We start from the raw sequence: 24,486 nt of genomic DNA, 5'->3' as shown, positions 1-24,486 counted from the left end.
CTGACACATGCGTAAATTGGGGACAACAATATAAAACGCAAAGGTGAACATTGAACACATGTTTGCAGTAAAGGCAAACATGGGTTATATTAGTGCCATTTTATGGAGGCCAAGAGCACAAGTAAGTTTTCCTGATACAGAATTTGGGTAAAATGAGTAAAAAACTGTGAATTGTGGCTGATGTTAAATTTGATGCATCCAACTGCCTGCCTGTTATATTGCCCGTGAAGCACAGCAGTGCCTCTACTTCCTCAGGAGTCAATGGAGATTCGGCATTTTATCAAAACCCTTGGCAAACTTCTATAGGTATGTGGTGGAAAGTGTGCTGAGTGGCTGCATTATGGCCTGATACAGGAACACCAATGACTTTGAGCAGAAAATTCTACAAAAGGTAGTGGATTTGGCCAAGTTCATCACAGGTAAAGCCCTCCCAACTAGTGAGCACATCTACCGCACATGAAATGCTGTCAAAGAAAAGCTGCATCCATGATCAAAGATCCCCAACGCCCGGCCAAGCTCTTTTCTTGCTTCTGCCATCTGGTAGAAGGTACAAGGGCCTCAGGACTCGCACCCACGTTCATGAACAGTTTCTACCTCTTAACCATCAGCTTCTTGAACAAAAGGGGCAACTACATTCTATTTCTGCTGTTCCCACAAACAATGGTCTCACCTTAAGGACTCTTTATCTTGTTATTTCATGCTCTTTCATTTCATGTTATTCCATACTCATTATTTATTGCTATTTATTTATAATAGCATTCTCACAGTTTATTGTACATTAATCCTGTTTAGACTTACTGTTCTATAGACTTGCTACATACGCCCACAGCGAAAAGAATCTTTGGGTTGCATGTGGTGACACGCATGTACACTAATAATAAATTTTGCTTTGAACTTTGTACTTTTGAATACCAAACTGCACAGGGTTTAGGCCATAGCACATCATTTCCAGCATAGGACTGGAAGTTATGTCCACTGGGGACAAACAGAAGTCATCCATGGGTGCTGAGTAAGTCTTCAGACAACTGTTCTGCAAGCTGAGCAAGACCACCATGGAGGTCTTGTCTTCTGACACGATGGCTGTGGATGGTACTGAACAGCAAGACCGCCATGGAGGTCTTGTCTTCTGACATGATGGCTGTGGATGGTACTGAACAGCAAGACCACCATGGAGGTCTTGTCTTCTGACACGATGGCTGTGGATGGTACTGAACAGCAAGACTCACAGTGACACAGCAACTTTAAGGAACAACAGGGATTGCCCTTGGGGGGCACCAGTGGCTCCATGGACGTTGAACCTGCTGCCCTCTCTCAATGGGACAGTAATTAACCTCCAATATCCACCACTTCTTCGATGCCTCTTCTCTGGCCCTTCAGCCCATTGGAATTAGAATTGGTTTCTTATTTATCACATGTAAAGAGATGCAGTGAAACGTTGTCTTGCTTACTGTTCATACAACCAGATCGCTACACAGTACATTGAGGTAGTGCAAGGTAAAACAATAACAATGCAGAATAACATGTAACAGCTACAGAGAAAGTGCAGTGCAAGTAAACAATAAGATGCAAGATCTTAACAAGGTACTGTAGATAGTAAGGTCAAGCATCCAACTTCTTGTACTAGGAAACTATTTAATAGTCAGTGGGTGAGAAGCTGTCCTTGCTTTGCTTTCAGGCTTTTCTGCCCAATGAAAGAGGGGAGAAGAGAGAATATCTGTGGTGGGTGGGATCTTTATCTGTACTGGCAGTGAGAAGTATGGACAGAATCCATTGAGAGGAGGCATGTTTCCATGAGGAGTTGAGCTGTGTCGACAACTCACCACAGTTTCTTATGGTCACAAGCAGAGATGCTCCAGTCTACTGGTGAGGATTCCCCATGATTCTCCAGGAGCAGCTGTGGCAGCAACCATTGGTCTAGTTATGTATAGAAGCACTAGTGCAAGCAAAGTTAATTGGAATACCCAAGAGAAATGGCCAGCTTTTCAATGCAACTTCCTGTGGCTTGATTTATCAGGGAAGAGACAACCTGGACAGACCCTTTCCACAGAGGTGTCTGTAAAAAAAAACAAACCTCATCCATATGTAATTCCAGTAAACCCATCCTCGAATTTTCCATTCATCAACAATCTCAAAGCTTGCTGCATGCCTCAGTCACTCACTATCACATTGCTCCTCTGTGACCATAGTTTTCTCCTGTCTGGTAAATCAGTACCTTGAAGTGGAAACTGAATGGAGCAAGAACTAAACACACAAAACCCAAATCTGAACAGGAAAAAAAATCTAATTTGAAGGAAATGTTAGAGACCTTAGAATGCGTGGGATTTTTGGTTTATCCTGAAAAAAGGACATTGTAATTTCTATATATATCAAAAATCAAAAACATTAAGCCAACATAAACTATTGAATGTTTTTTTTCTAGTAAGAAACTAAGGATATCCCATAGATCATAACATGATGAACTAAAGATAATTTTGAATCATTGGTTAAAGAGTAACAGACACAATGTTAATTGCAGGTGGAATACCTTGACAAGGCTCCTCCCTTTATCTTGATCAATCAAAGCCCAACTACAGTTGATAACCTGAGAGATGGACGATTTGGTATCTATATCACCACACTCCACTTAAAGGCCTCAGATCTGACCAGTAAAGATGAAGAGTTGGTCTACATGATTCTCCGCCCACCTTATTATGGATATTTGGAAAGCATAAATACAGGTATTCAAATGACTAAAACAAATGTGAAATTTGGAGAATAATTTAAACATTTTGCAACAACTATGAGTGTTGTTTACAACTAGCGGTGCTTCTTTACTTCTTGATAATGTGGAATTCCAAAATCAGCTGTCTATTCAAAAATTATTTTATTCTGGTTTTCTGCTCATATTTTCAGGTAAACTTTACCAGCTTAGATCAGTCCAATGGCATACATGCCCAATTTTCTTAAAATCTCTGATAGATAAAGGAAATACCTTCTCTCTTCTCCACCCATCATGTTCAGATGGTTCCAAGTAAAAATCAATGAAAATGTTATCCTAATATTATGGCTCTATTCTCCTTTTATTTTTGTTCTTTTGTTTTCTCTCCCCATCAAATGGCACTTGCTTATTTTGTAAACGCAAAAGCTAAGCATTGGGGGTTATGGGGCTGTGGTTTATTTAGCGTGATTTGCATGATTCCTCATATTTAAATCAGACATTCCCCATTTCAAGGGAGATTACTGCATGACAAAAATGTTGGCAACATACTGCTTTCAGTACACAATAGGCGGGCAGAGATCCAACAGAGCTCCTTTCTCACTGGTATCACCTCTGTAGAATGGAAAATCGAACATCCTCCTTATTTTGCAAGTAAAATTGTTAATTAATTGTACTAATACATCTTTCACCAGTAACATTGAAGAGCTTATTTTATTTTAGGTGAATACATTCAAGGCACATTCACCCAGAAAGATGTAGACAAACGTGAAATTCGCTATATAATCAACCCCTCTATAGATCTGACATCTGACAGCTTTGAGTTCAAAATATCTGACAGTGCCGGAAATTCTAATGATCCAGAAATGTAAGTGCAGAGCATGTTTAATCTTCCAAAGAAATCACATTGCATAGAGCAGGTACAGGATTTTAATTATTAATGAAAAGAAGTAATGTTTATAAAGATGCAGAGCAGAAATTTTCCTGGTCTGCTGCTTTAAAAAGAACATGATTTCATTATATTTCTACTAATAACAATTAACCTTGCATAGAGTTATGAAACATCGAATTGTGAGTATGACTTTTCCTTGTGTATAGAAGATTCTCGTGAGGATTTACTGTATAAGATATGAAACCTGTGCTTAGTGCTGGAAGAATGTACCAATGAGAGTAGAAATTCTGATGAAGCTTCAAGTTTAATAGAGAGTGGCCAGTTCTTAAAGGAATGCATACAGATTTCAGCAATGGACTTTTACACAGAGAGGTTACAGGAATTATTTGAAACAGATGGTGATTATGAATTCAAGTTCCCAATGAGAAAAAAATACTTGATCCGAAAAATAACATACAGGCACTGCAATAAAGAAAGGTTGTCACTTTGGGACCAGAACAATCTTCTTCAGATGTAATTTGTTGAAAGAGGCAAACACCATTACATGTATAAAGAATTCATCAGTGCAGATAAGGCACATTTTACCAGTTTGCCTTCTGTATGAGTACAACCTGAATAATTGCTTCAGGTGTCATTAATTGCATTGCCACAGCTGTAACTTCCATGTTAATCAGTGCCATTCTAGCCTGTGGATACATACGATCATTTGAGAATCCTTTAGCCTTTCTTATGAAAGAGGGGTAGCTATTATTCAAAGATGACACCGCATCTGGCTATCAAAGAACCTTTCAACAATAAAATGCAAGGTAGAAAAAGGCTGCTTTCATGCCATAAATGGAAAGCAGGCTGAATAAAGGAGACAAAAAGAAGGAAACCTCAGGCATTCCCAAGATATCCTGACACTCATCTCCAGCTACTACTTACCAGGATACAAGTTAAGCATTTCAAGCTTGAATGCCACTGTTCTATACCAGGCAGGACTTGTATGCAGTAAGTTAGTTCTTCCTTTGACATCTTTATTAAAGAAGGACCTATGGTATTGAAATTACTGGCTGTATTAAACACAACATGGACAGTTTGGAGTATTATGAAACAATAGTTTAGTGAGTCTCCATCATTCCTTATGTTTTGTCTGTCTGTTTTGTGAACATTTCAAAATTATCCTATAGAGAGAGTCAATGCCTGGTTCTGTGGTGCTCCAGATGTGCGTCACACTGATTAAATTTGATAATGCTGGCAGGAAATCTCATTAGCTGATAAGTGCATCATATTCCAAAGTAAATGCATTGCATTTACAGTATATGCCTGCCTAATTGGTACAGAGTCGGGATCAAAAAACTGCAGAACAAGTGAAAATTAATAAGATGCAGCAACAACTCTGAACCCATAAAAGACTTTTAGTCTTGTTAACAGCCAAGGATAGGAAAGGACTCTCAAGCAAAGAAGATCTAAAAGGCAGCCTAAAGCTCTTACAAACAATTAGAGTATTATTTGACTCGTGTATTATGGATGTCTTGATGAATTATAAAGGATGCAAAGAGGATTTACCTATTTACAGCAGCAATAAGGCAGCTCTAGAAAAGAATGAGAAACAGTGATGTAACTATGAGTAACTGCCAGGCTACTTGCTAAGTCAGTATGTGTCTCCGATAATATCAGATGCTTTCATCTTCCAAAGTGTGTGATTAACACCTGGAAAGTAAATCTGCCTACAGTATATAACTTCTCAAAAGTACACATTCCATGCCTGCAATATAATCATTTGTTTTCTTCTGCTCGATCTTGTTTAAACCCAGCTACTTACAGATACGTAGATATAGTAATGTTCTTCAAATATCATAGAAAAAGTTTTGTTTGATATGGAAAATACTGGTTATGTTCTTGTCTCAGCTGATTCCTCTAAAGTGGGTGTAATGAACAGGGAATGGCTACAAGTGAGGTTGCTCCATGGAACCCTTCACATTAGAGTGAGCAGTGAGTCTGGAATGTGTATGATCCATTTAACCAAAGGACTACAGTGACCTTCATGTCCATTGACAAAACTCCACATTTTTACATAAGGTCATTTCACTGTTGGGTAGGCATACACACCCTTTTGCAGATAACATTCAAGGAAGATATCCTTTCACAGCAAATAATCAGTTATATAAAACTGGGAGAATGTCAGATATTATGTCAAAATTATTGTGCTCTTATTGAACTTCATTTCTGGGATGTGGATGTTGTCAGCAAGTCCAGCATTGATTGTCCTTGAGGAGATGGTAGTGAACCATCTTTCTGAACTGCTATAGCCCTTGTGGTGAAGGTGCTCTCGATCTGCTGCTGGAGAGAGAGCTTCAGGATTTGGACCCAGTGATGATTAAATTTCTATATTTTTTAAAATTAGCTCTATTTGTCACATGTACATCGAAACATACACTGAAGTGTTTTGTTTGCATCAACGTCCAATGCAGTCGAAGAAGTGCTGGGGGCAGCCCCCAAGCATCACCTGTATGTCTTTTGGAATGTGGGAAAAAAACCGGAGCACCCAAAGGGAACCCACATTGCCATGAGAAGAATACACAATCATTTTACAATTCATCATTATTTTGGGCCGTGTCGCATGACGGATGCAGTTTATCGATGACTGTGATTGTTCTTGGCAAATTTTTTCTACAGAAGTGATTTCTGAGCAGTGCCTTTACAAGACAGGTGACGCCAGCTATTATCAATACCCTTCAGAGATTGTCTGCCTGGCGCCAGTGGTCACATATCCAGGACTTGTGATAAGCACCAGTTGCTCATACGACCTGCTCCCATGGCTTCACGTGACCCTGATCAGTGGGGTGGGGGGAGGCAGGGCTAAGCAGGTGCTACACCTTGCCCAAGAGTGGCCTGCAGGCTAGAGGAGGGAAGGAATATCCTACACCTCCTATGGTGGAGACATATCTCCACATCCCCCCACCCTTGCAGTTAGTAAGGGTTGAACCTCTATCTTACTGCTGTGACTGTAAAGCATTACGCTAGTCTCTGTTCTACCATGCCACAGAGTACAGAATGAAAGATTGGCAACATAGATCACAGTCATAACTCAGAGGAACCTGCAGGTGGTGGTGTTTCTATTTGCCTATTGCACTTTTCTATCCTGATATTACGGATTGCAGAAGCAGTAATTACTGCAGGAAAACCAGGCTTCCTGACCTGCACCTGCAGCCACAATATTCAGATGACCGGTCTAATTGAGTTTCTCACCAATGATAATCCCTCAGATGTTGATGCTGAAGTGTTCGAGGACTCTGCATTAATAGTGCTAATGAATATCAGGGGCAGATGGTTAAACTTCTCACATGGGGTCAAATGTGAATGTTTTAATGCATGGATGGTACAAGAAAGTTTGTGCTACCTTGAACTCACTGGAACACTCCAGGGCCGAATTAAGCTAGTGCGGGGCCTGTAGCATATGTTATAAAGGGGCCCCAAATTTTAAAAATGCACATAAGTATTAAAACATAAATTATTTACTTGCATAGTAAAGTAATTCAATTTTTTCATTTGCTATACAGCCAGATACAGTAATACAACAAATGTCTGACACTTCAGTAACAGTATTATTTACATGTAGGTATCAATTTCATATGTCAAAAGTAACAAAACTACAATTTAAAAGTTACATTTTCTAGACTTAGCATGAGCAAATTTGTTGATGATACTGGAAATGTCTATTTCACACAGAAGTTCATGTTCAATGCTCATTAGAGTGAGATTGTTCAATCTGTTTTGACCCATGGTGCCCCTTAGTTCATTTTTAATCCTTTTCAGTTTTGAAAATGAGCGTTCTCCACTGCAGTTGCCAACCATGAGTGACAAATAGATGTGCAAAGCATTTTCTACATTTGGAAAACATGACTCCAAAGAATTGTCAGTTACCAAACGGTACAACTGTAACTCTACAAGGTCTTGTTTGGCGCCAATATGAGAAGCAAGATCAGTTTTCAACAGTTCAGTAAACTGCACAAATTCTTCATTAAGACTTTCTTCCAGATCTTCTGGATATGATTTAATAAGATTTGATGAGCTCTTTACGATCTCTTCAGGTGTAAACAACTGTAAATGATGGAGAAATCCAAAAACACCATTCACCTATGGGTAAGCTTTCTGCCATTTTCACAGGGCAGAAAGCAAGCTGTCAATAATGGCAGGAAATGTTCGGCTTTTAAACTTCTGAGAAGGCGTTTGAGATTCAACGAGTGGATCAAGAGTGCTGGAACCACTGAAATCATCATGCGCGCAATTTTGCTTGTGTTTTCTTCGAGTTTGCTGTTAATAATCTTCACACTTAGTCAGATCCTTGGATTTTTGCTCAATGTCTGAAAAAGTAGACCACATAGCTTGAATATATTCATAGAGTGCACAAGCTGTGTTCACGTCTTGGCCAGAAGATTGCAAAGAAGCACTAGTCATTTCAAAACGCTGTAATACTTGATCCCACAATATGACCATTATTCCTGCTTCCAACTTCATCACGGTTGAATGTAGTCCACGAGCCTGGTGTCGACACTCTACCTTCTGATCATGTCATGGTCCGGTCCTTAAAGTCTGCATTCCGATTCACAGTCCATCGATCCTTGTTCCAGGTTTTCCTGTTTTCTTCCTTGTTCTGTTGGGTGCCTTAATCGAGGCACCTGATTCTCATTGTGGACTGGCACATAAATACATCTCAAACCAAGGATTCCCTGCTGGACTGTTCCCTTCCCTTCCCCTTCCTTCTAAAACCTTTGCCGGCAACCTCGTCAAGTTCAAACTCCAGAGTGAGACCGGAGCCTTGCCACGCCAAGAGAAAGAACTATCTATCGTTGAGTCTGGAACTGTCTCTTTGTGTCCCTGTGTTTAGTGTCTGTGTTCTGCGTACAAGTCCCGACCCTACGTCCTGTGCTTCCCAAGGAGGGGTCCTGACTCTGTGTTCCCTGTTCCTGTGCTCAAGTCCAGGTGCTATGTTCCAGCTCTGTCCAAGTCTGAGCTTCATGTCCTCATCCAGTCCATGTGCCCCGCCCAGCCCAAGGGTGCCTCGCCCAGCCCAGGAGTACCTCGTCCAGCCCAGTGCTGGAGATAACTTGTCCTGTGCTGAATCGGCCCCATCCGAATCCCCGACAGTTTACCTCGGCAGTCATCCCGTCCCTGCATTCAAGAAAGGGTCCCGACCCTGCACTCCAAGGAGGAATCCCAGCTCTGTACCCAAGAGCCTAACCACGCCGAGTCCAACAGCCGAGCCAAATCTAGTTTAAGAGCCATGTCCTGTGCTGGAGGTTCCTCGCCCAGCCCAGAAGTACCTCACCCAGCCCTGTGCTAGAGTTCCCTCATCCTGTTCAGGAGTCTCTTGTCCAGTCCAAGCCACGTCCAAGAACCTTGCCCAGTCCAAGTCAAGGCTTTGTGTTCTCGTCCTGTCCATGTGCCTCGTCCTGTGCAGGAGTTCCACGTCCAGTCCTGTAGCCACGTCTTGTCCTCGCCTAGATCTGGGGTCCGAGCCCAAGTCAAGACCCAGGTTCTGGGTCCCTGTCCAGTCTCTGGCTCGGAGTTCCCTGTTCCTAGTCCAGGTTCCTTGTTCCTAGTTCCTCGTCCAGGTCCCGTGTTTCTAGTCCAAGTCCTAGCTCAGGCCCTGAATCCTAGTCCCGTCCAGGGCCTGTGTCAATGTCCAGCGTCGTTTCTTCCTTACTCACCTTGCTATCTCGATAACCCTGGTCCTGTTACTAGTACATCAGGGTCTGTGTCTTGTACTTGAGTCTTCTCCCAATGCCGTCCTTGCAACAGATCATTGTTATTTGAAATGTCATCCAAGACTTGTTTTATTGCAGAAAAGCTGTGTAAAAGTGCTTTTGTTGCACCTGCACGAGCTGACCACCTGGTATCTGACATTCTTTTCACAATGGGCAAATGAGCACCACCATCAGATAATGCAGCAGAAAGGAGATCCCACTGATAAGTAGAAGCAGAAAAAAAAGTGTACAGGCTTTCTAAAAATTGAAAGAAAATTAATGCTTCTTGACAACATTCAGCAGCACATTTTCCAACCAAATTTAGTGATTGTGCAAAACATGGAATGTGATCTGCAAACTCATTCAGCTCTTTAATTCGTGCTTGTAAGCCACTATACTTGTCACTCATGTTGCTGGCATTGTCATAACTTTGACCACGGCAGTCTTTTATACCAATGTCACTTTCCATTAAAAAGTCAGGTAAACTTTGAGTGAGCTGTTCAGCACTATGACCTTCCATATCCAAAAACTTCACAAATCTTTCAACCAGTCCTGACGGCAAAACATAGTGCACAGTCAAAGTCAGCGGTATAGCAGCGCACGCTGCACTGGCTTGGGAGCGTGGCAAATAGCACAAAGGTCACCAAGACACAGCAAGGAGCCAACATACGCCTGCACACACATACCATGCAGCATGCAGCTCCCCTGACATGAAAACAACATGAAAGCAATCTAATCTAAAACAACAGCATTGCCACATCGTCGTGAGAATACGGTGAGATGCCGATTTCACCAGACTGCAGCTTGCAAGCATTTACTGCGGGGCCCGTAGCATATGCTACTTTTGCTACTAGGTTAATCCGGCCCTGGAACACTCCACATGAGAGTAAGCAGCACAGTCTTTTCCTGCATGTCAAAGGTAAACATATTATTTGCCAGCTCTCAGACCACGACTGAAGGTTGTCAAGATTTTATTGCATGCTAAAATGATTTACTTCACTTGCTGAGCAATTGCAATGGACTTGGTCATGGTCATTGTCATTGTCATAGTCATAGTCATACTTCATTGATCCCGAGGGAAATGATGGATGGAAGGTCATCGATGACAAATCTGAAGGTAATTGGGCCTTGAAAAATGCCCTGGATGAATTAATATGGTCAGAGATTTAACCTGAGATTTCCTTAAGATGTACAGTATTTAGTTTCTTTAATGGCTTTGAGCAACAATTACATATGCATATCTTTCTTAAAAATAAATTAAAATTTTCTTCAGAATGGAGCTGAAGTGGTCCCGGATTGAAATGGCTTCCAGTAGCTATCGAGTTTGTGAAGACATAGGGACTCTCTCCATTAAGGTGATCAGGAAAGGATACAGTGCCGATCCCTCTTATGTTACTATAAAGGTATGGTAACTTCATTTACTTATATTTTGCAAAATACCCTTGATTCCTGATTTGTCTGGTGATTTCTTCAGTATCCAGGGAGAGGTTATTGAGACTAAGAAAATCCAAACAATGTCCATGATGAAGAGATTAATGGACAAAATAGCAGTTCTGCCCTGGACCATCAATCTTTAAATGCTATTCTCCCACTCACATCTCCTGTCCTTCAGGAAATAGTCAGATTTTTCCATATTTATGAGGGCAATATGCCTGGGATTTATATCTATTATAAGTGCAACAATAGCTTTTAAATTCAGCCTATATTTGTACAAGATGTGATAATATACTTACCAGTGGATTGTATAATGACTTTAAATTCCTGGGTATTGTTATCTCAGAGGACTTGTCTTGGACCCATCATATGTATTAGTTGCAAAGAAGGCATGACAGTGCCTCTACTTCTTTTGGAGTCTGCGGAGACTCAGTATGACATCCAAAATGTTGACAAATCCATGGATGTGCAGTGGAAAGTATATTGACTGGCTGATTTGAACCCAGGTCGCTGGTACTGTAAAGCAATGTGCCAATCGCTACGCTACAGTGCTGCCCATGTATTGGAACACCACTAAGGCACGATAGTGTTTTCAGAATCAGGTTTACTAGCATATGTCGTGAGATTTGTTCTGAATTTGTTTACAAGTGTGAGACCTTTCTCTTCATGTTGAGCTGCTGATAAATAACGGAGTGCAGTAAAATGTGAACCCAACCCTGCAATTTCTCATATCTGTTTTAAATTCTATATTCTGTGCTTCTCTATGTAGAACCAGAAAACCTATTGCCCTTTTGTATCATTGTACATGTGCAATTATATCAACCTCTTGCTGGTCTCACTTCAGCATTTCTGAAAGGAAAATCAGAGCATAAGTAGTATTAGGACAAATAGTTCTTCATACCTATTCTGTCATGAAGTAAAAGTCTGGTTGATCCATGCCAGAGACAACTTCACCAGCCAGTCACACACAAAATGCTGGGGGAGCTCAGCAGGTCAGGCAGCATCTATGGAGATGACATTTCAGGTCACGACCTTTCATCAGGACTGAAAAGGAAGGGGGAAGAAGCCAAAATACAATGGTGGGTGGGTGGGGGGAAGGGGTGGGGAAAGGAGTACAAGCTAGAAGGTGGGCAGTGAAGCTAGGTGGGTGGGGGAGAGGAGATGATTTAGGAAGGTGGAGGTGATGAGTGGAAAAGGCAAAGGGCTGGAGAAGAAGGGATCTGATGGGAGAGGAGAGGGGACCATGGGAGATAGGCAAGTAGGAGGGGCACCAGGGGAGGTGAAAGGCAGATGAGAAGTGTTGGGGGGAGGGGTCCCAGAGTGAGGAATTAAAGAAGAAGGAAGGGGGTTGGGGTTAAAATTACTGAAAGTTGGAGAAATTGATGTTCAAGCCATCAGGTAGGAAGCTACCCAGATGGAATACAAGGTGTTACACATCCACCTTGAGAGTGGCCTCATCGTGGCAGCAGAGGAGGAAATAGACCTCCCTTCTTACTCTGGCTTCTTCCCCTTTCATTTCTAGTCCTGATGAACTGAAACGTCTACTGTACTTTTTTTCCATAGATGCTGCCTGGCCTGCTGTGTTCCTCCAGCATTTTGTGTGTGTTGCTCCAAAAATCTAGTAATCTCCAGCAACATTCTATGACAGAGCAACTAAGGGTCTCTGAGATAAAATGTTTCAAAGGTATACAACACTCTCAATTAAAAATGACTATTCTATATTTTCAAGTCTGAGGTTTGAAGAATTTTGATAATAATGGAAAGATGACTTCAGTATAAGATCATACTGAGTGACAGAGCAGCTTTTTTGAAGGGCAGTACAGCCTACGCTTGTTCCTAGCTTATGGAATGTGTGTCTTCGGTGAGATTTTAACCTCTAAATACTATAGAGGTTGATTATTATAGCATATGCAGAACTTAACCAAGGTATGTACAGTGCCTGTAAAAAGTATTCACCTACCTTGGAAGTTTTTATGTTTTATTGTTTTACAACATGGAATCACAGTGGATTTCATTTTGCATTTTTGACAACAGAAAAGACTCTCTCATGTCAGAATGAATACAAACCTCTTCAAATTTTGCATTTTTGACAACAGAAAAGACTCTCTCATGTCAGAATGAATACAAACCTCTTCAAATTGGTATATAGTATTGCAAATATAAAAGACAAAAAAAACTGATTGCATAATTACTCACCCACTTTCAAGTCAGTATTTAGCAGATGAACCTTAGGCAGCAATTACAGCCTTGAGTCTGTGTGGATAGATCTCTATCAGCTTTGAACATCTGGACAATGCAATCTTTCCCCCATTCTTCTTTACAAAACTGCTCAAGTCTGTCAGATTGCATGGGGATCATGAGTGAACAGCCCTTTTCAAGTCCAGCCACAAATTCTCAATTGGATTGAGGTCTGGATTCTGGTTTGGCCACTACTGGACATTAATGTTGTTGTTTTTAAGCCATTCCTGTGTAGCTGAAACTTTATGCTTGTGATCATTGTCTTGCTGGAAAACAGATCTTCTCCCAAGTCACATTTCTCTTGCAGACTGCGTCAGGTTTTCCTCCAGGATTTCCCAGTATTTTGCTGCATTAATCTTACCCACTACCTTCACAAGCCTTCCAGTGCCTGCTGCAGTGTAGCATCCCCATGATGCAGCCACAACCATGCTTCACAGTAGGGTTGGAGCGTTTTTGATGATGTCCAGCTGACTTCAGAGTCTTCCGCATGCCTTCTGGCAAACACTAGCAGAGATTTCATGTGAGTTTTTTCAACAGTGGCTTTCTCTTTGCCACTTTCCCATAAAGCTGCGACTGGTGAAGCACCCAGGCAACAGCTGTTGTATGCGCAGTCTCTTCCATCTCAGCCAGAGATTCATCCAGGGCAGTCATAGGTCTCTTGGTGGCCTCCCTCATTAATCCCCTTCTTGCACAGTCATTCAATTTTTGAGGATGGCTTGTTCTAGGTGGATTTACAACTACCATATTCTTTCCATTTCTTGATGATTGATTTAACTGTACTCCAAATGATACTCAGTGACTTGGAAATTTTCTTGTATTCATCTCCTGACTTGAGTTTTTCAATAACCTTTCCACAGAGTTGCTTGGAGTGTTCTTTTGTCTTCACGGTGTAGATTTTGCCAGGAGACTCACCAGCAGTTACACCTTCCAGATACAGGTGTATTTTTACTACAATCAATTGAAACACCTTGACTGCACACAGGTGATCTCCATGTAACTAATTATGTGACTTCTAAAACCAATTGGCGGCACCAGTGATGATTTGCTGTGTCATATTAAAGGGGGTGAATACTTATGCAATCAATTATTTTGTGTTTTATATTTGTAATTCATGTAGATCACTTTGTAGAGATGTTTTCACTTTGACACAAAAGAGTCTTTTTCTGTTGATTAGTGTCAAAAAAGCCAAATTAAATCCACTGTGATTCAATGTTTTAATGTTATAAAACAATAAAACATGAAAACTTCTTAAGGGGGTGAATACTTTTTATAGGCACTGTATTTGTATTTTATTCCAAGCCATTGACATTTGACCTTTCTTTGCACGGTTTTACAATCCAGGAGCAGTTACACCCTACATAATTTTTAAGGGGTAACAGTGCTATGTCAACAATTATTGTTAATAACTAATATCATAAATATTACATTTACCTTTTCAAAATAAACAAAACAAACTGAACGATTTTGAAACTTTACAAATATGAATGAGACTTTGACCTTTTCTAAGATCTTTACTGTGACACAGGAGTTATCTTTATTTAACATGCAGTTCAACCAAATATTATTGGAGTATTTTCCAACTCTCTGTTTCATCTTTCCTCTCCTCAGAAGTGTTAGAGTGAAATACTATTTAATTTGGCAGGTGCAGAACATTAGTGTTGCTGCATTGGCACATATTCTATTCCATTAAATATTATTCCAAATAATACTCTAATACATTTTAATTCACCTTTTTTAGGATGTTACCATGTAATGTAATTAATTTTTTCAGTGAAATCAATGAGTTTCAATGGAGTGTAAGAAACAGAACAACACATGATGAAGGATTCTGATCAAAGGTGTCCTGAAGAAAGGTTTCAGCCCGAAACATTAACTGTTTATTCCCTGGCATAGATGCTGCCTGACCTTCTGACTTCCTCCAGCATTCTGAGTTTGTTGCTCTGGAAACAGAACAGGCCAAATTTTAGAAGAATGTGCAAACGTGGCTCTGGTGAATTAATAGATGTTTGGGGAATGATAGCCTGGTGTGGATAGCCCCTGCACTCCTGCAGGCAGGTGGAGGCCCCGGTTACCACGCGTCCTTTAAAGATGATGATTTCATCTAATATAATGACATTAGATGTACGAGTACAACCATTGTAGATGTTAATAGTCAGTTACGGATGCCTTTTTATCCATATTATATTGAACATTGGTTTGAGGTAGTTGTAAGTTACAGAAGACCTTTTCCCCTGACAACTTGGCACACTAATCTTCAAACGTAAACAGTGGATATTGATTGTCATCCATCATTTGTTTGAATATCAGTTCATAATGTTTGCAGAATCATACAGCTTTTTGTACCGGCATGGTGGACTCTTTTTTTCTACTTAGTGTTTGAGCATTTCCACTTTACCATCAGTTTGAAATTTGGTTTCAAGCCCATGTTACGTGGTATCTTTTGATTTTAAACACTGTCACAGAAGGAGGTCTCTTTCTCGCTGGCCCTCAGATCACACTCATCAGTCCCATTCCCCTACTTATGTTCAGGCAAGTTATTCTCCCTCACCTCCCTCACTATTATCCTGTTACCCTCCCCAAGGGCAAGTTACAGTAATCAGTTAAGCTACCTTCACATCTTTAGGAAGTGAAAGGGAACCTGCACACCTGGGGGTAAAAGGGGAATGTACAAACTCCACACAAGCAGCACCTGAGGTGAAAATCGAATTGGATCACTTAAGCTGTGCTGCATTAACAGGCCATCCTTATTTAATAATTGTTTCATATTATTCAAGAAGCTTATTTAAACCTGGATGTTATCTATTCATACTAAAGATGTATTTTTTTCCTCATCCACCCTCTGCTTATTCAGAAGATTATTCCCAAATTGAGCACATCCGCTTCATTCAAAAAAAAGGTAATTTCCCAGTAGCCAACAATTTAAAATCCTATCCCTCTTCCCGTTCCAACATATCACTCAATAGCCCCCTCTTCTGCTGTGATGAGGCCTCTGTCAGAGTGGAGAAGCAACACCTCATATTCCATCATCTTGCCCCCAACCTGATGGCATGAACATCGATTTCTCCTCCCGGTAATTTTTTCCCTTTTTTTAAATCTTTTCCTCTCCCTTTTCCCTCTTCTCCCATTCCCCACTCAGGCCTCTAACCTCTTTTCCTCACCTGCCTAACTCCTCTTAGTGCCCATCCTTCTTCCCTTTCACCCAATGTCCACTCTCTTCTCCTATCAGATTCCTTCTACTCCAGCTCTTTACTTTTCTCACCACACCTGTCTTCAAGTATCTCCTTCTAGCTTGCTCCTTATAATCCAAGAATGCTGTTCTTGGACTATAGTTCATCATTCAACACCATAATTCCCTCCAGGCTCGATAAGAAGCTCAGAGACCTCGGCCTTCACCCTGCCTTATGTACCTGGATCCTGGACTTCCTCTAAGATTGCCAGCAGGTGGTAAAAGTGTGCTCCCTCACCTTTGCCCCTCTGACCCTCAACACAGGAGCCCCTCAGGGCTCTGTCCTAAGCCCCCTCCTTTACTTTCTATATGCCCATGACTGTATCGCCACCCACAGCTTCAATCTGTTAATTAAATTTGCTAATGACACTACACTGATTGGCCTAATCTCAAATAATAATGAGGCAGCTTACAGAGAAGGAGTCATCACCCTGACATGGTGGTGTCAAGAAAACAACCTCTCCCTCAACGTCGCAAAAACAAAGGAGCTGGTTGTGGACTACAGGAGGAACGGAGACAGGCTAACCCATATTGACATCAATGGATCTGTGGCTGAGAGAGTGAACAGCTTTGAGTTCCTCGGCATAAACATCACCGAGGATCTCACGTGCCTGTACGTACCAGCTGTGTGGTGAAAAAGGCACAACAGCGCCACTTTCACCTCAGATGGTTGAAGAATTTTGGTACGGGCCTCCAAATCCTAAGGACTTTCTACAGGGGCACAATTAAGAACATCCTGACTGGCTGCATCACTGCCCTGGTATGTGAACTGTACTTCCCTCAATCACAGGACTCTGAAAAGAGTGGTGCGGACAGCCCAGCGCATCTATAGATGTGAACTTCCCACTATTCATGACATTTGCAAAGACAGGTTTGTAAAAAGGGCCTGAATGATCATTGGAGACCTGAGTCACCCCAACAACAAACTGTTACAGCTGCTACCATCCAGGAAATGGTACCACAGCATAAAAGTCAGGACCAACAGACTCTGGGACAGCCTCTTCCACCAGGCCATCAGACTGATTAACTCATGCTGATACAATTGTATTTATACGTTATATTGACTGGCTTGTTATATATACTATTTACTATTAATTACTATAAATTGCACATTGCACATTTAGACTGAGACGTAACGTAAAGATTTTTACTCCTCGTGTATATGAAGGATGTAAGAAATAAATTCAATTCAATTCAAATTCTTCGGCCCCCACTTTTTTATGCTGGTATCTTTCTCCTTCCTTTCCAGTCCTGATGAAGGGTCTTGGTCCGAAATGTCAACCATTTATTCATTTTCATAGATGCTGCTTGACATGCTGAAACCATTCATCAGGACTGGAAAGGAAGGGAGAAGAAGCTAGAATAATTTTTTTTTCAATTTTTAAAAATTCTATTTGTCACCAAGATAAGTTGAGCAACTCATACAAAATCCTGGAGGAGTTCAGCAGATCAGGCAATATCTTTGAAAATGAATAAACAATTGGCATTTCAGGCCAAGGCACTTTTTCAGGACTCTTGTTAACTTTAGACCATCTTGCCATACGTGTACATTTCCACAGTGAAGCAGTCAGCATCTATGTCACTATGCATCGTGAAGCCTTGATTTTCATTTTCAGTTCACTAACTCTACTTTTGTTAGAATGTAGATTTATTAGAAAATCTGTGTAACTTCTCATCATCAGTCTTCATTGTTGATTATGGGTTCCAAACTAATAACTTACACATTTTCTGACAGCACTGGGTTGAAATGGTTTTGAATTTTAATTTTGTTAAATAGTTCTTTGATCACCCTACAGCAAAACTGCCAACATCATGTAAATAACTGCCATATTTCCACCGATAGGATGGCCTTGTATTTGCAGGTGGCCTTTGTCCAAATATTTTCATCACATCCTCCACTTAAGTAACATAATGTAGCCAAGGATCACCTTCACCCCTCAGTATACATATTTTATATTAATTATTAAGATTTTCAATCTAATCAGTCTGAAGCCCCTCTGCTATTTTGTACTATAACCACAAGCAGGTTTGCAATTTTATTTGGAACAAATTTTCCATGTGGAACCATTTTCTCTTGTGTTAAAGTCTGCACCTTAGACTTCCTGTCATTAATTGTGAGCTCCACAGATTTGCCCCACACTGTTGTGTCGCTCTTTGACGTCCTTGACAGCTTCTTCACTTTTGACTGTGATTTTTTACCACCAACCTTTGTTGCCAATGTAAAGTGTGTGCGCTCAAAGAGCTCTTTAAACCTTGAACAAATTTCACTGCAGGAAATGTAAACTGAAACACATGAGAACACAGGAGCTCAAAGTACAAAAATTTGGGAAGTCATGCAGCATCTATGGAGGGAGTACACAGTTGGGCTGAAACCCTTCATCATAACTGGAAAGAAAGAGGGCAGAATCCAGAATAAGAAGGTGAGGGATAGCAAGGGGTACAAACGAGCAAGTGATAGGTGAGACCAGGTGAGGTGTACGGGTGGAGGAGATGGGAGGTGTAAAGGGTTGAAGAAGAAGATAAATATTGATTTCTCCAGCTTTCAATACTTTCTTCCCCCCACCCCCGTCACTCTTCCCATTCTGGTTGCTCTCTACTCCTTCTCTCCTCACCTGCCCATCAGCTCCCTTCAGTTACCCTCCTCCTTTCCTTCCATCCTTGGTCCACCATCTTGTCCTATTAGAACCCTTCTTCTTTGGCCTTTACCTCTTCCATCAATCCTTTCCTAGCTTCCTAATTCATCTCCCCTCCCCCACTCACACAGCTTCCACCTCACCTGGACTCAAATGTCACCTGCCAGTTTGTACATCTTCCTCTCCTCCAACCTTCTTATCCTGGTTTCTGCCATTAACTTTCCAGTCCCGAGTAAGTGTCTCGCCAAAAACATCAACTTTTTATTCCCCTTCATAGATGCTTCCTGACTTGCGGAGTTCCTTGAGCATTTTGTGTGTGTTGTTCAGGATTTCCAGTATCTGCAGGATCTCTTGCATGCACAAACTTTATTTGACTCTTCATAACAAAGTCTGAAACTTCCCGCATGTGTACTGTGAACCAAAAGAGCATAAATCACTTCAAGATTCAAAATACATTTATTATCAACTAATGTTTAAATTACTCAACCTTGAGATTTGTTTGCCTTCAAGCAGCTGCAAAGCAAGAAACCCGAAAGAACCCAATTAAAAAAAATAAAGACCAACTCTCAATGCACACAGGGGAAGAGAAAGAAAAACACAAATCATGCAAACAATAGAAGCAAGCAAAACAACAGCATTCAAAACCAAATTAAGTCCTTAGATCCAAATTCCCAGAGCAGCCCAGAGTAAACCCAAAGGCTTGGTATTCAGTTCATCATATTAACGGAGCAAATTGCCACAAATTTCACAGACACGAAGCATGGCAGCGTGGGGCAGTCTCACAGCCTTAGTGTCGTGGGGAGAGAAGACCCCAGTCTATCTGGACTGGCATTTAAATAATCTGAACAGCGGATCATACCTCACATTAGGACCCAGGTTCTGCTGTGGCAAATTGCTCTAGGCTTAAACTTCGTAGCCAAAGAAACTGTTCTTGACCTCTCCAAATTGGCTTGGCACCCAGAGAAATCCAACCTCACCCACTTTCAGCACCCTGCTTTTCCAGTCTATCTGGGCTGACACTTAAATTGTCCAAACTGCGGATTGTGCCTAAAATTAGGACCCAGGCCCTGCCACGGCGAATTGCTCCAGGCCTAGAATGCGCTGCCCAGCGATTCGCCTCAGGCCTAGATTCCACTGCTAAAGAAGCTGTTCTCAACCTCTTCAAATGGCTCTATGCTTAGTGCGATCCACCCTCGCACCTGGATTAGTTAGAAGGACATAGGAACTCCTCTGTCCCGTCTTCTCTCTGAATTGTTCACTCCAGCCAGCATGGCTCCAATTCCAAGTGTGCAAATTTGCAGCACACCAGCAGGACACAGTTCTTGAATTCTCTTTCCCTTTGCCTCTTCATTGTATACAGTGATAGTTCACCACAATTCACTTCAGAAAAAGTGTTATTGGTAATGTTTTAAATCGAATTTCTTTGCTTTTGAATCACCAGTAAACTGTCGCCCACCTTCGGTAGCGCCATCTTAAACCGGAATGCACTCGATGCAATTCTTAAAGGGCAACACATACTGTATATAGCAACAATTACTGTTAACAACCCAAATTTTTATTTATTCTATTTTTTTCTCTTTCTTGCAGGAATTTTGGTTCCATTCCTAATTCTGCACAGTCATTGTGGATGCTCTCCATATAACTGTGCATATTTATGCTCCATTGCACGTAATAAAGATACATCATAAAGTTGCGTTCTCTTCACAGTATGATGACTCCATAACATTATGTGATCAGTCTCTGCATTGAATATTAATTCAGTGTTTACCTTCTATAGGCTCAGGAGTTAACAGCAACTGTTGGCAGGGACTTCACTCATCACACAGCAAGTTTAATTCAGTTTGACCCTGGTAAGTGTTGGTTATTTGACTAAAATTTGACGGAATATATTTTATCATTATTTTGCCAAGGAAATAAAAATATCTATAGGCAATTGATTTATATGAATTGTAGAATTATACTCAAGTTTTTAAAATTTCCGTGAGTTTTTGACTAGGTTGGGCTGGACTGACATTGATGCCTTTTGTCTGTTGGTGATTGTATTTAAAGGGAAAAGTTGATTTTGCCAGGTCTCTGCACTCTTCATGCAGGCAGAGAAGCCCATTTAGTGACCAGGCATTGGGCAGCAAATGTTGTAGTGGTTCCAGCTCCAGAAATCCTGACAGGTTGTGGCAGAGCAAAACTGGCAATAGAGCTTTCCCCACTGTCACAGCTGTCATTAAATTCAACAGCTTTTAAATGTTCCTGATATTAAGAGACATTTCAAATCTTGATTCCTTCAATTGTAACAGTTTTGTAACTTAGAAAATCAAGTGGATATAATAAAATAAATCATCAGGGCACAGCAGCAGCAGCCAGGCCAGTGGAACTGTGACCAACTCTGATGCTCAGCAGGGAAGGGTAAAGTCAGGCAGTGCAGTAGTGATAGGGGACTCGATAGTTAGGGGGACAGACGGGAGGTTCTGTGGCCACAAAAGAGACACCCAGATAGTGTGATGCCTCCTGGGTGCTAGGGTACAGGATATATCAGAGTGGCTGCAGGATACTCTCAAGGGGGAGGGTGAACAGACAGAGATTGTGGTGTATATTGGCACCAATGACATAGGCAGAATAGAGGAAGAGGTCCTACCTATAATGAGTTAGGAAAGAGGCTGAAGAGAAGGACCTCCAAGGTTGTAATCTCCGGATTACTCCCTGTGCCACAGGCTAGTGTAGGTAGGAGTGGGATGTTAGCACAGATGAATAGGTGGCTGAGGAGATGGTGCAGAGGGCAGGGTTTTAAGTTTTTGGATCATTAGAACCTTTTTTCTGGGGAAGAGGTGACCTGTACAAGAGGGACAGCAGGTTGCACCAGAAGTGGAGGAGAACTAATACCCTGGATGGGAGGTTTGCTCATGCTACTTGGGAGGGTTTGAGCAGTTTTGCAAGGGGCTGAGAACTGGTCAATAAGGGAAAGATTGAACCAGAAGGTAGATGCCAGGGAAAGTAAGGGAAAGTAAAATCGAAATAACAGGGTCAGGTAGTTTGAAGTGTGTATATTTTAGCGCTAGGAGTATTATGGGTAATTTAGAGCATGGATCAGTACATTGAACTATGATGTTGTAACCATTACAAAAACATGGTTGAGAGAGGGGCAGAATGGATGATTAATGTCCTAGGTTTTCGAAGTCTTAGAAAAGATAGAGGAGGAGGTAGAAGGGGGGTGGATGGCAATACTAACCAGGGACAATGTTACAGCTGCACACAGGAGAGACATAACAGAGGGTTCAGACACTGAGTCCATTTGGGTTGAACTCAGGAATTGGAAGGGTGCCATCATACTGATGGGATTGTACTACAGGGCCCCAATAGCCATCGGGACATTGAGGAACAGATATGTAAACAGATTAAGGAAATGTCTAGAAATAATAGGGTTGTTGTCATGGGGGATTTCAACTTCCCTAATATAAAGCGGTTTAAATGGGGCAGAATTTGCTGAGCATATCCAGGAGGTGACTGACCTTTCATTGGGTGATCAGCTATGTTCCCTCTAAGCTGTGTGCGTGTGTGCACACACACACGTTTTTCAACCAGCGCACAAAGGAAATTAATGTGCGCACAAAAGGTTAGTTACCTAAAATAATGTAGTAATTAATAATTATACTTATTGAAAATAATCTTTTAGATAAATGTTTCTGTTAACTAGTTAGTCGGTTTTTCAAATACCACAATGCACGTCACTAATTTACGTCACCTCACCTTTCCTGTTCCGGTTTATACAGCTGCATCACAGCGGCAGCATCTTTGGCGGACAGTGTTCATATCATAAAGTTTACAAATTAACAAGATAAGAAAGCAGTATCTGGGAGACACTGTTTCGTGGAGTGACAAAGTTAAAGTTTTGTTAAGCCAACCACGTGAAGAAAACGTCACACTAGATACAAGTTCGCTGTTGACTTTTATAAATAGTCTTTGTGTTCATTTAGAAGAAAGGTTTCCTGAAGATGAGGTACAAGAATGGTCAACTTTTGATTTCTCTGCAATTGCAGATCGTGACTTCTCATTTGGCGATGAACAAGTTAATGCCTTATGTCTAAAATATACTGATTTTCTAGCTGAAAATACTGTAATAGTTAGACAGTTTAATGATTTCAAACTTTGCTCAAATGGTGGTATTTGTACTTCAAAATGAACAGTTTTGCGACCTTGCACAGTTGATGGACATTGGGGGAACCTTTCTTGCATCTAGTGCAGACTGTGAGCAAGGTTTTAGCCTAATGAATCAACTCAAAAACAAGCTGAGAAACCATTTAGGTGAATGTCATTTGGATATGTTACATGAGAATCAAAAGCTATCAATTGAATGGAAGTTCTATTCATCTGGATAAAGCTTACAAAGAATGGGTAAATGCCAAAGACAGGAGAGAGAAAAAATAACTGAGTGACTTAAATATGGATGTTATTTTGTTGTTATTCTGTGCAGTTTTATGTCAAATATTTTGTAAACCTACATAAACTGTGCCATGTGTGCATTCAGTGCCCACATACTTTTGTCACAGGAAAAAAATTTGCACAACATAAGATTTTTGCACACACTGACTACTAAAAATTAGAGAGTACATTGGTGATCAGTTAGGGAACAGTGATCACAACACCTTAACATTCAGGATGGCCATAGATAAGGGCAGGTATGATCCTTGCAGGAGAGTTTTAAATTGGAGTAGGGCCAACTACAAGGGCATTAAGAAGGAACTAAGAAGAGTTCATTGGGCATACCTTTTTTTCTGGCACGTCCATATCAGACATGAGGAGGGTGTTTAAAGATCAATTGCACAGAGTACAGGAAATGTATGTTCCTGTTGGAAGGAAGGACAGGGATGGAAAGATTAGAGAACCTTGGATGTCCAGAGAGGTGATGAATTTAGTCAAGAAGAAAAAGGAAAAATATGAAAAGCTTCGGAAGTTGGGGTCAAACAGAGCACATGAAGATTATAGAAGAAGCCAAAAAGAACTGAAGAAGGGAAATAGGAAAGCCAGGATGGGCCATGAAAAGTCCTTGCCAAGTTGGATTAAAATGAATTCCAAGGCATTGTTTCCATATCTCAAGAGCAAGAGGATAATTCAGAAGAGGATGGGACCACTCAAATATAAAGGGGGGGGGCAATATTTGCTTGGATGCAGAGAATGTGAGTGAGGCACTTAATGAGCACTTTGCTTCAGTATTGACCAAGGAAAAGGACATGGAAGACCAGGAGATCAGTGCTGAGTTCATAAATATGTTAGGTTATTTGGAGAAGTGGTTAAGTGGCCAAGTGGTTAAGGCATTCGACTAGTGACCTGAAGGTCGTGAGTTCGAGCCCCAGCCAAGGCAGCGTGTTGTGTCCTTGAGCAAGGCTCTTAAGCACACAGTGTTCTGCGATGACACTGGTGCCAATCTGTATCAGCCCTTGCCCTTCCCTTGGACAACATCAGTGTCGTGGAGAGGAGAGACTTGCAGCATGGGAAACTGCCGGTCTTCCATACAACCTTGCCCAGGCCTGCGCCCTGGAAAGTGAAGACTTTCCGGGTGCAGATCCATGGTCTCACAAGACTAACGGATGCCTTAAAGTTGAAGTTGAATGAGGAGGAAGTGTTGGGCCTCCTAATCAGTATAAAGGTGT

The 24,486-nt window shown here is 41.2% G+C and overlaps 1 protein-coding gene across 1 annotated transcript in view; it reads left to right on the top strand.

The window, feature by feature from the left end:
- The window catches only part of frem1b (Fras1 related extracellular matrix 1b), a 215,270-nt gene that overhangs the window by 164,735 nt on the left and 26,049 nt on the right, over nucleotides 1–24,486 (top strand). Inside the window, exons 25-28 of the mRNA XM_063064975.1 lie at nucleotides 2,516–2,717; nucleotides 3,419–3,563; nucleotides 10,590–10,719; nucleotides 20,625–20,697. Of these exons, the coding sequence (XP_062921045.1) occupies nucleotides 2,516–2,717; nucleotides 3,419–3,563; nucleotides 10,590–10,719; nucleotides 20,625–20,697 (550 nt within the window). The remainder of the gene's footprint in view (nucleotides 1–2,515; nucleotides 2,718–3,418; nucleotides 3,564–10,589; nucleotides 10,720–20,624; nucleotides 20,698–24,486) is intronic.

Source organism: Mobula hypostoma, chromosome 12 (assembly GCF_963921235.1).
Source record: "Mobula hypostoma chromosome 12, sMobHyp1.1, whole genome shotgun sequence".
Classification (NCBI taxonomy): Eukaryota; Metazoa; Chordata; class Chondrichthyes; order Myliobatiformes; family Myliobatidae; genus Mobula; species Mobula hypostoma.
The sequence above is the reverse complement of the archived record's forward strand: the minus strand, read 5'-3'. Positions and strand labels throughout refer to the sequence as shown.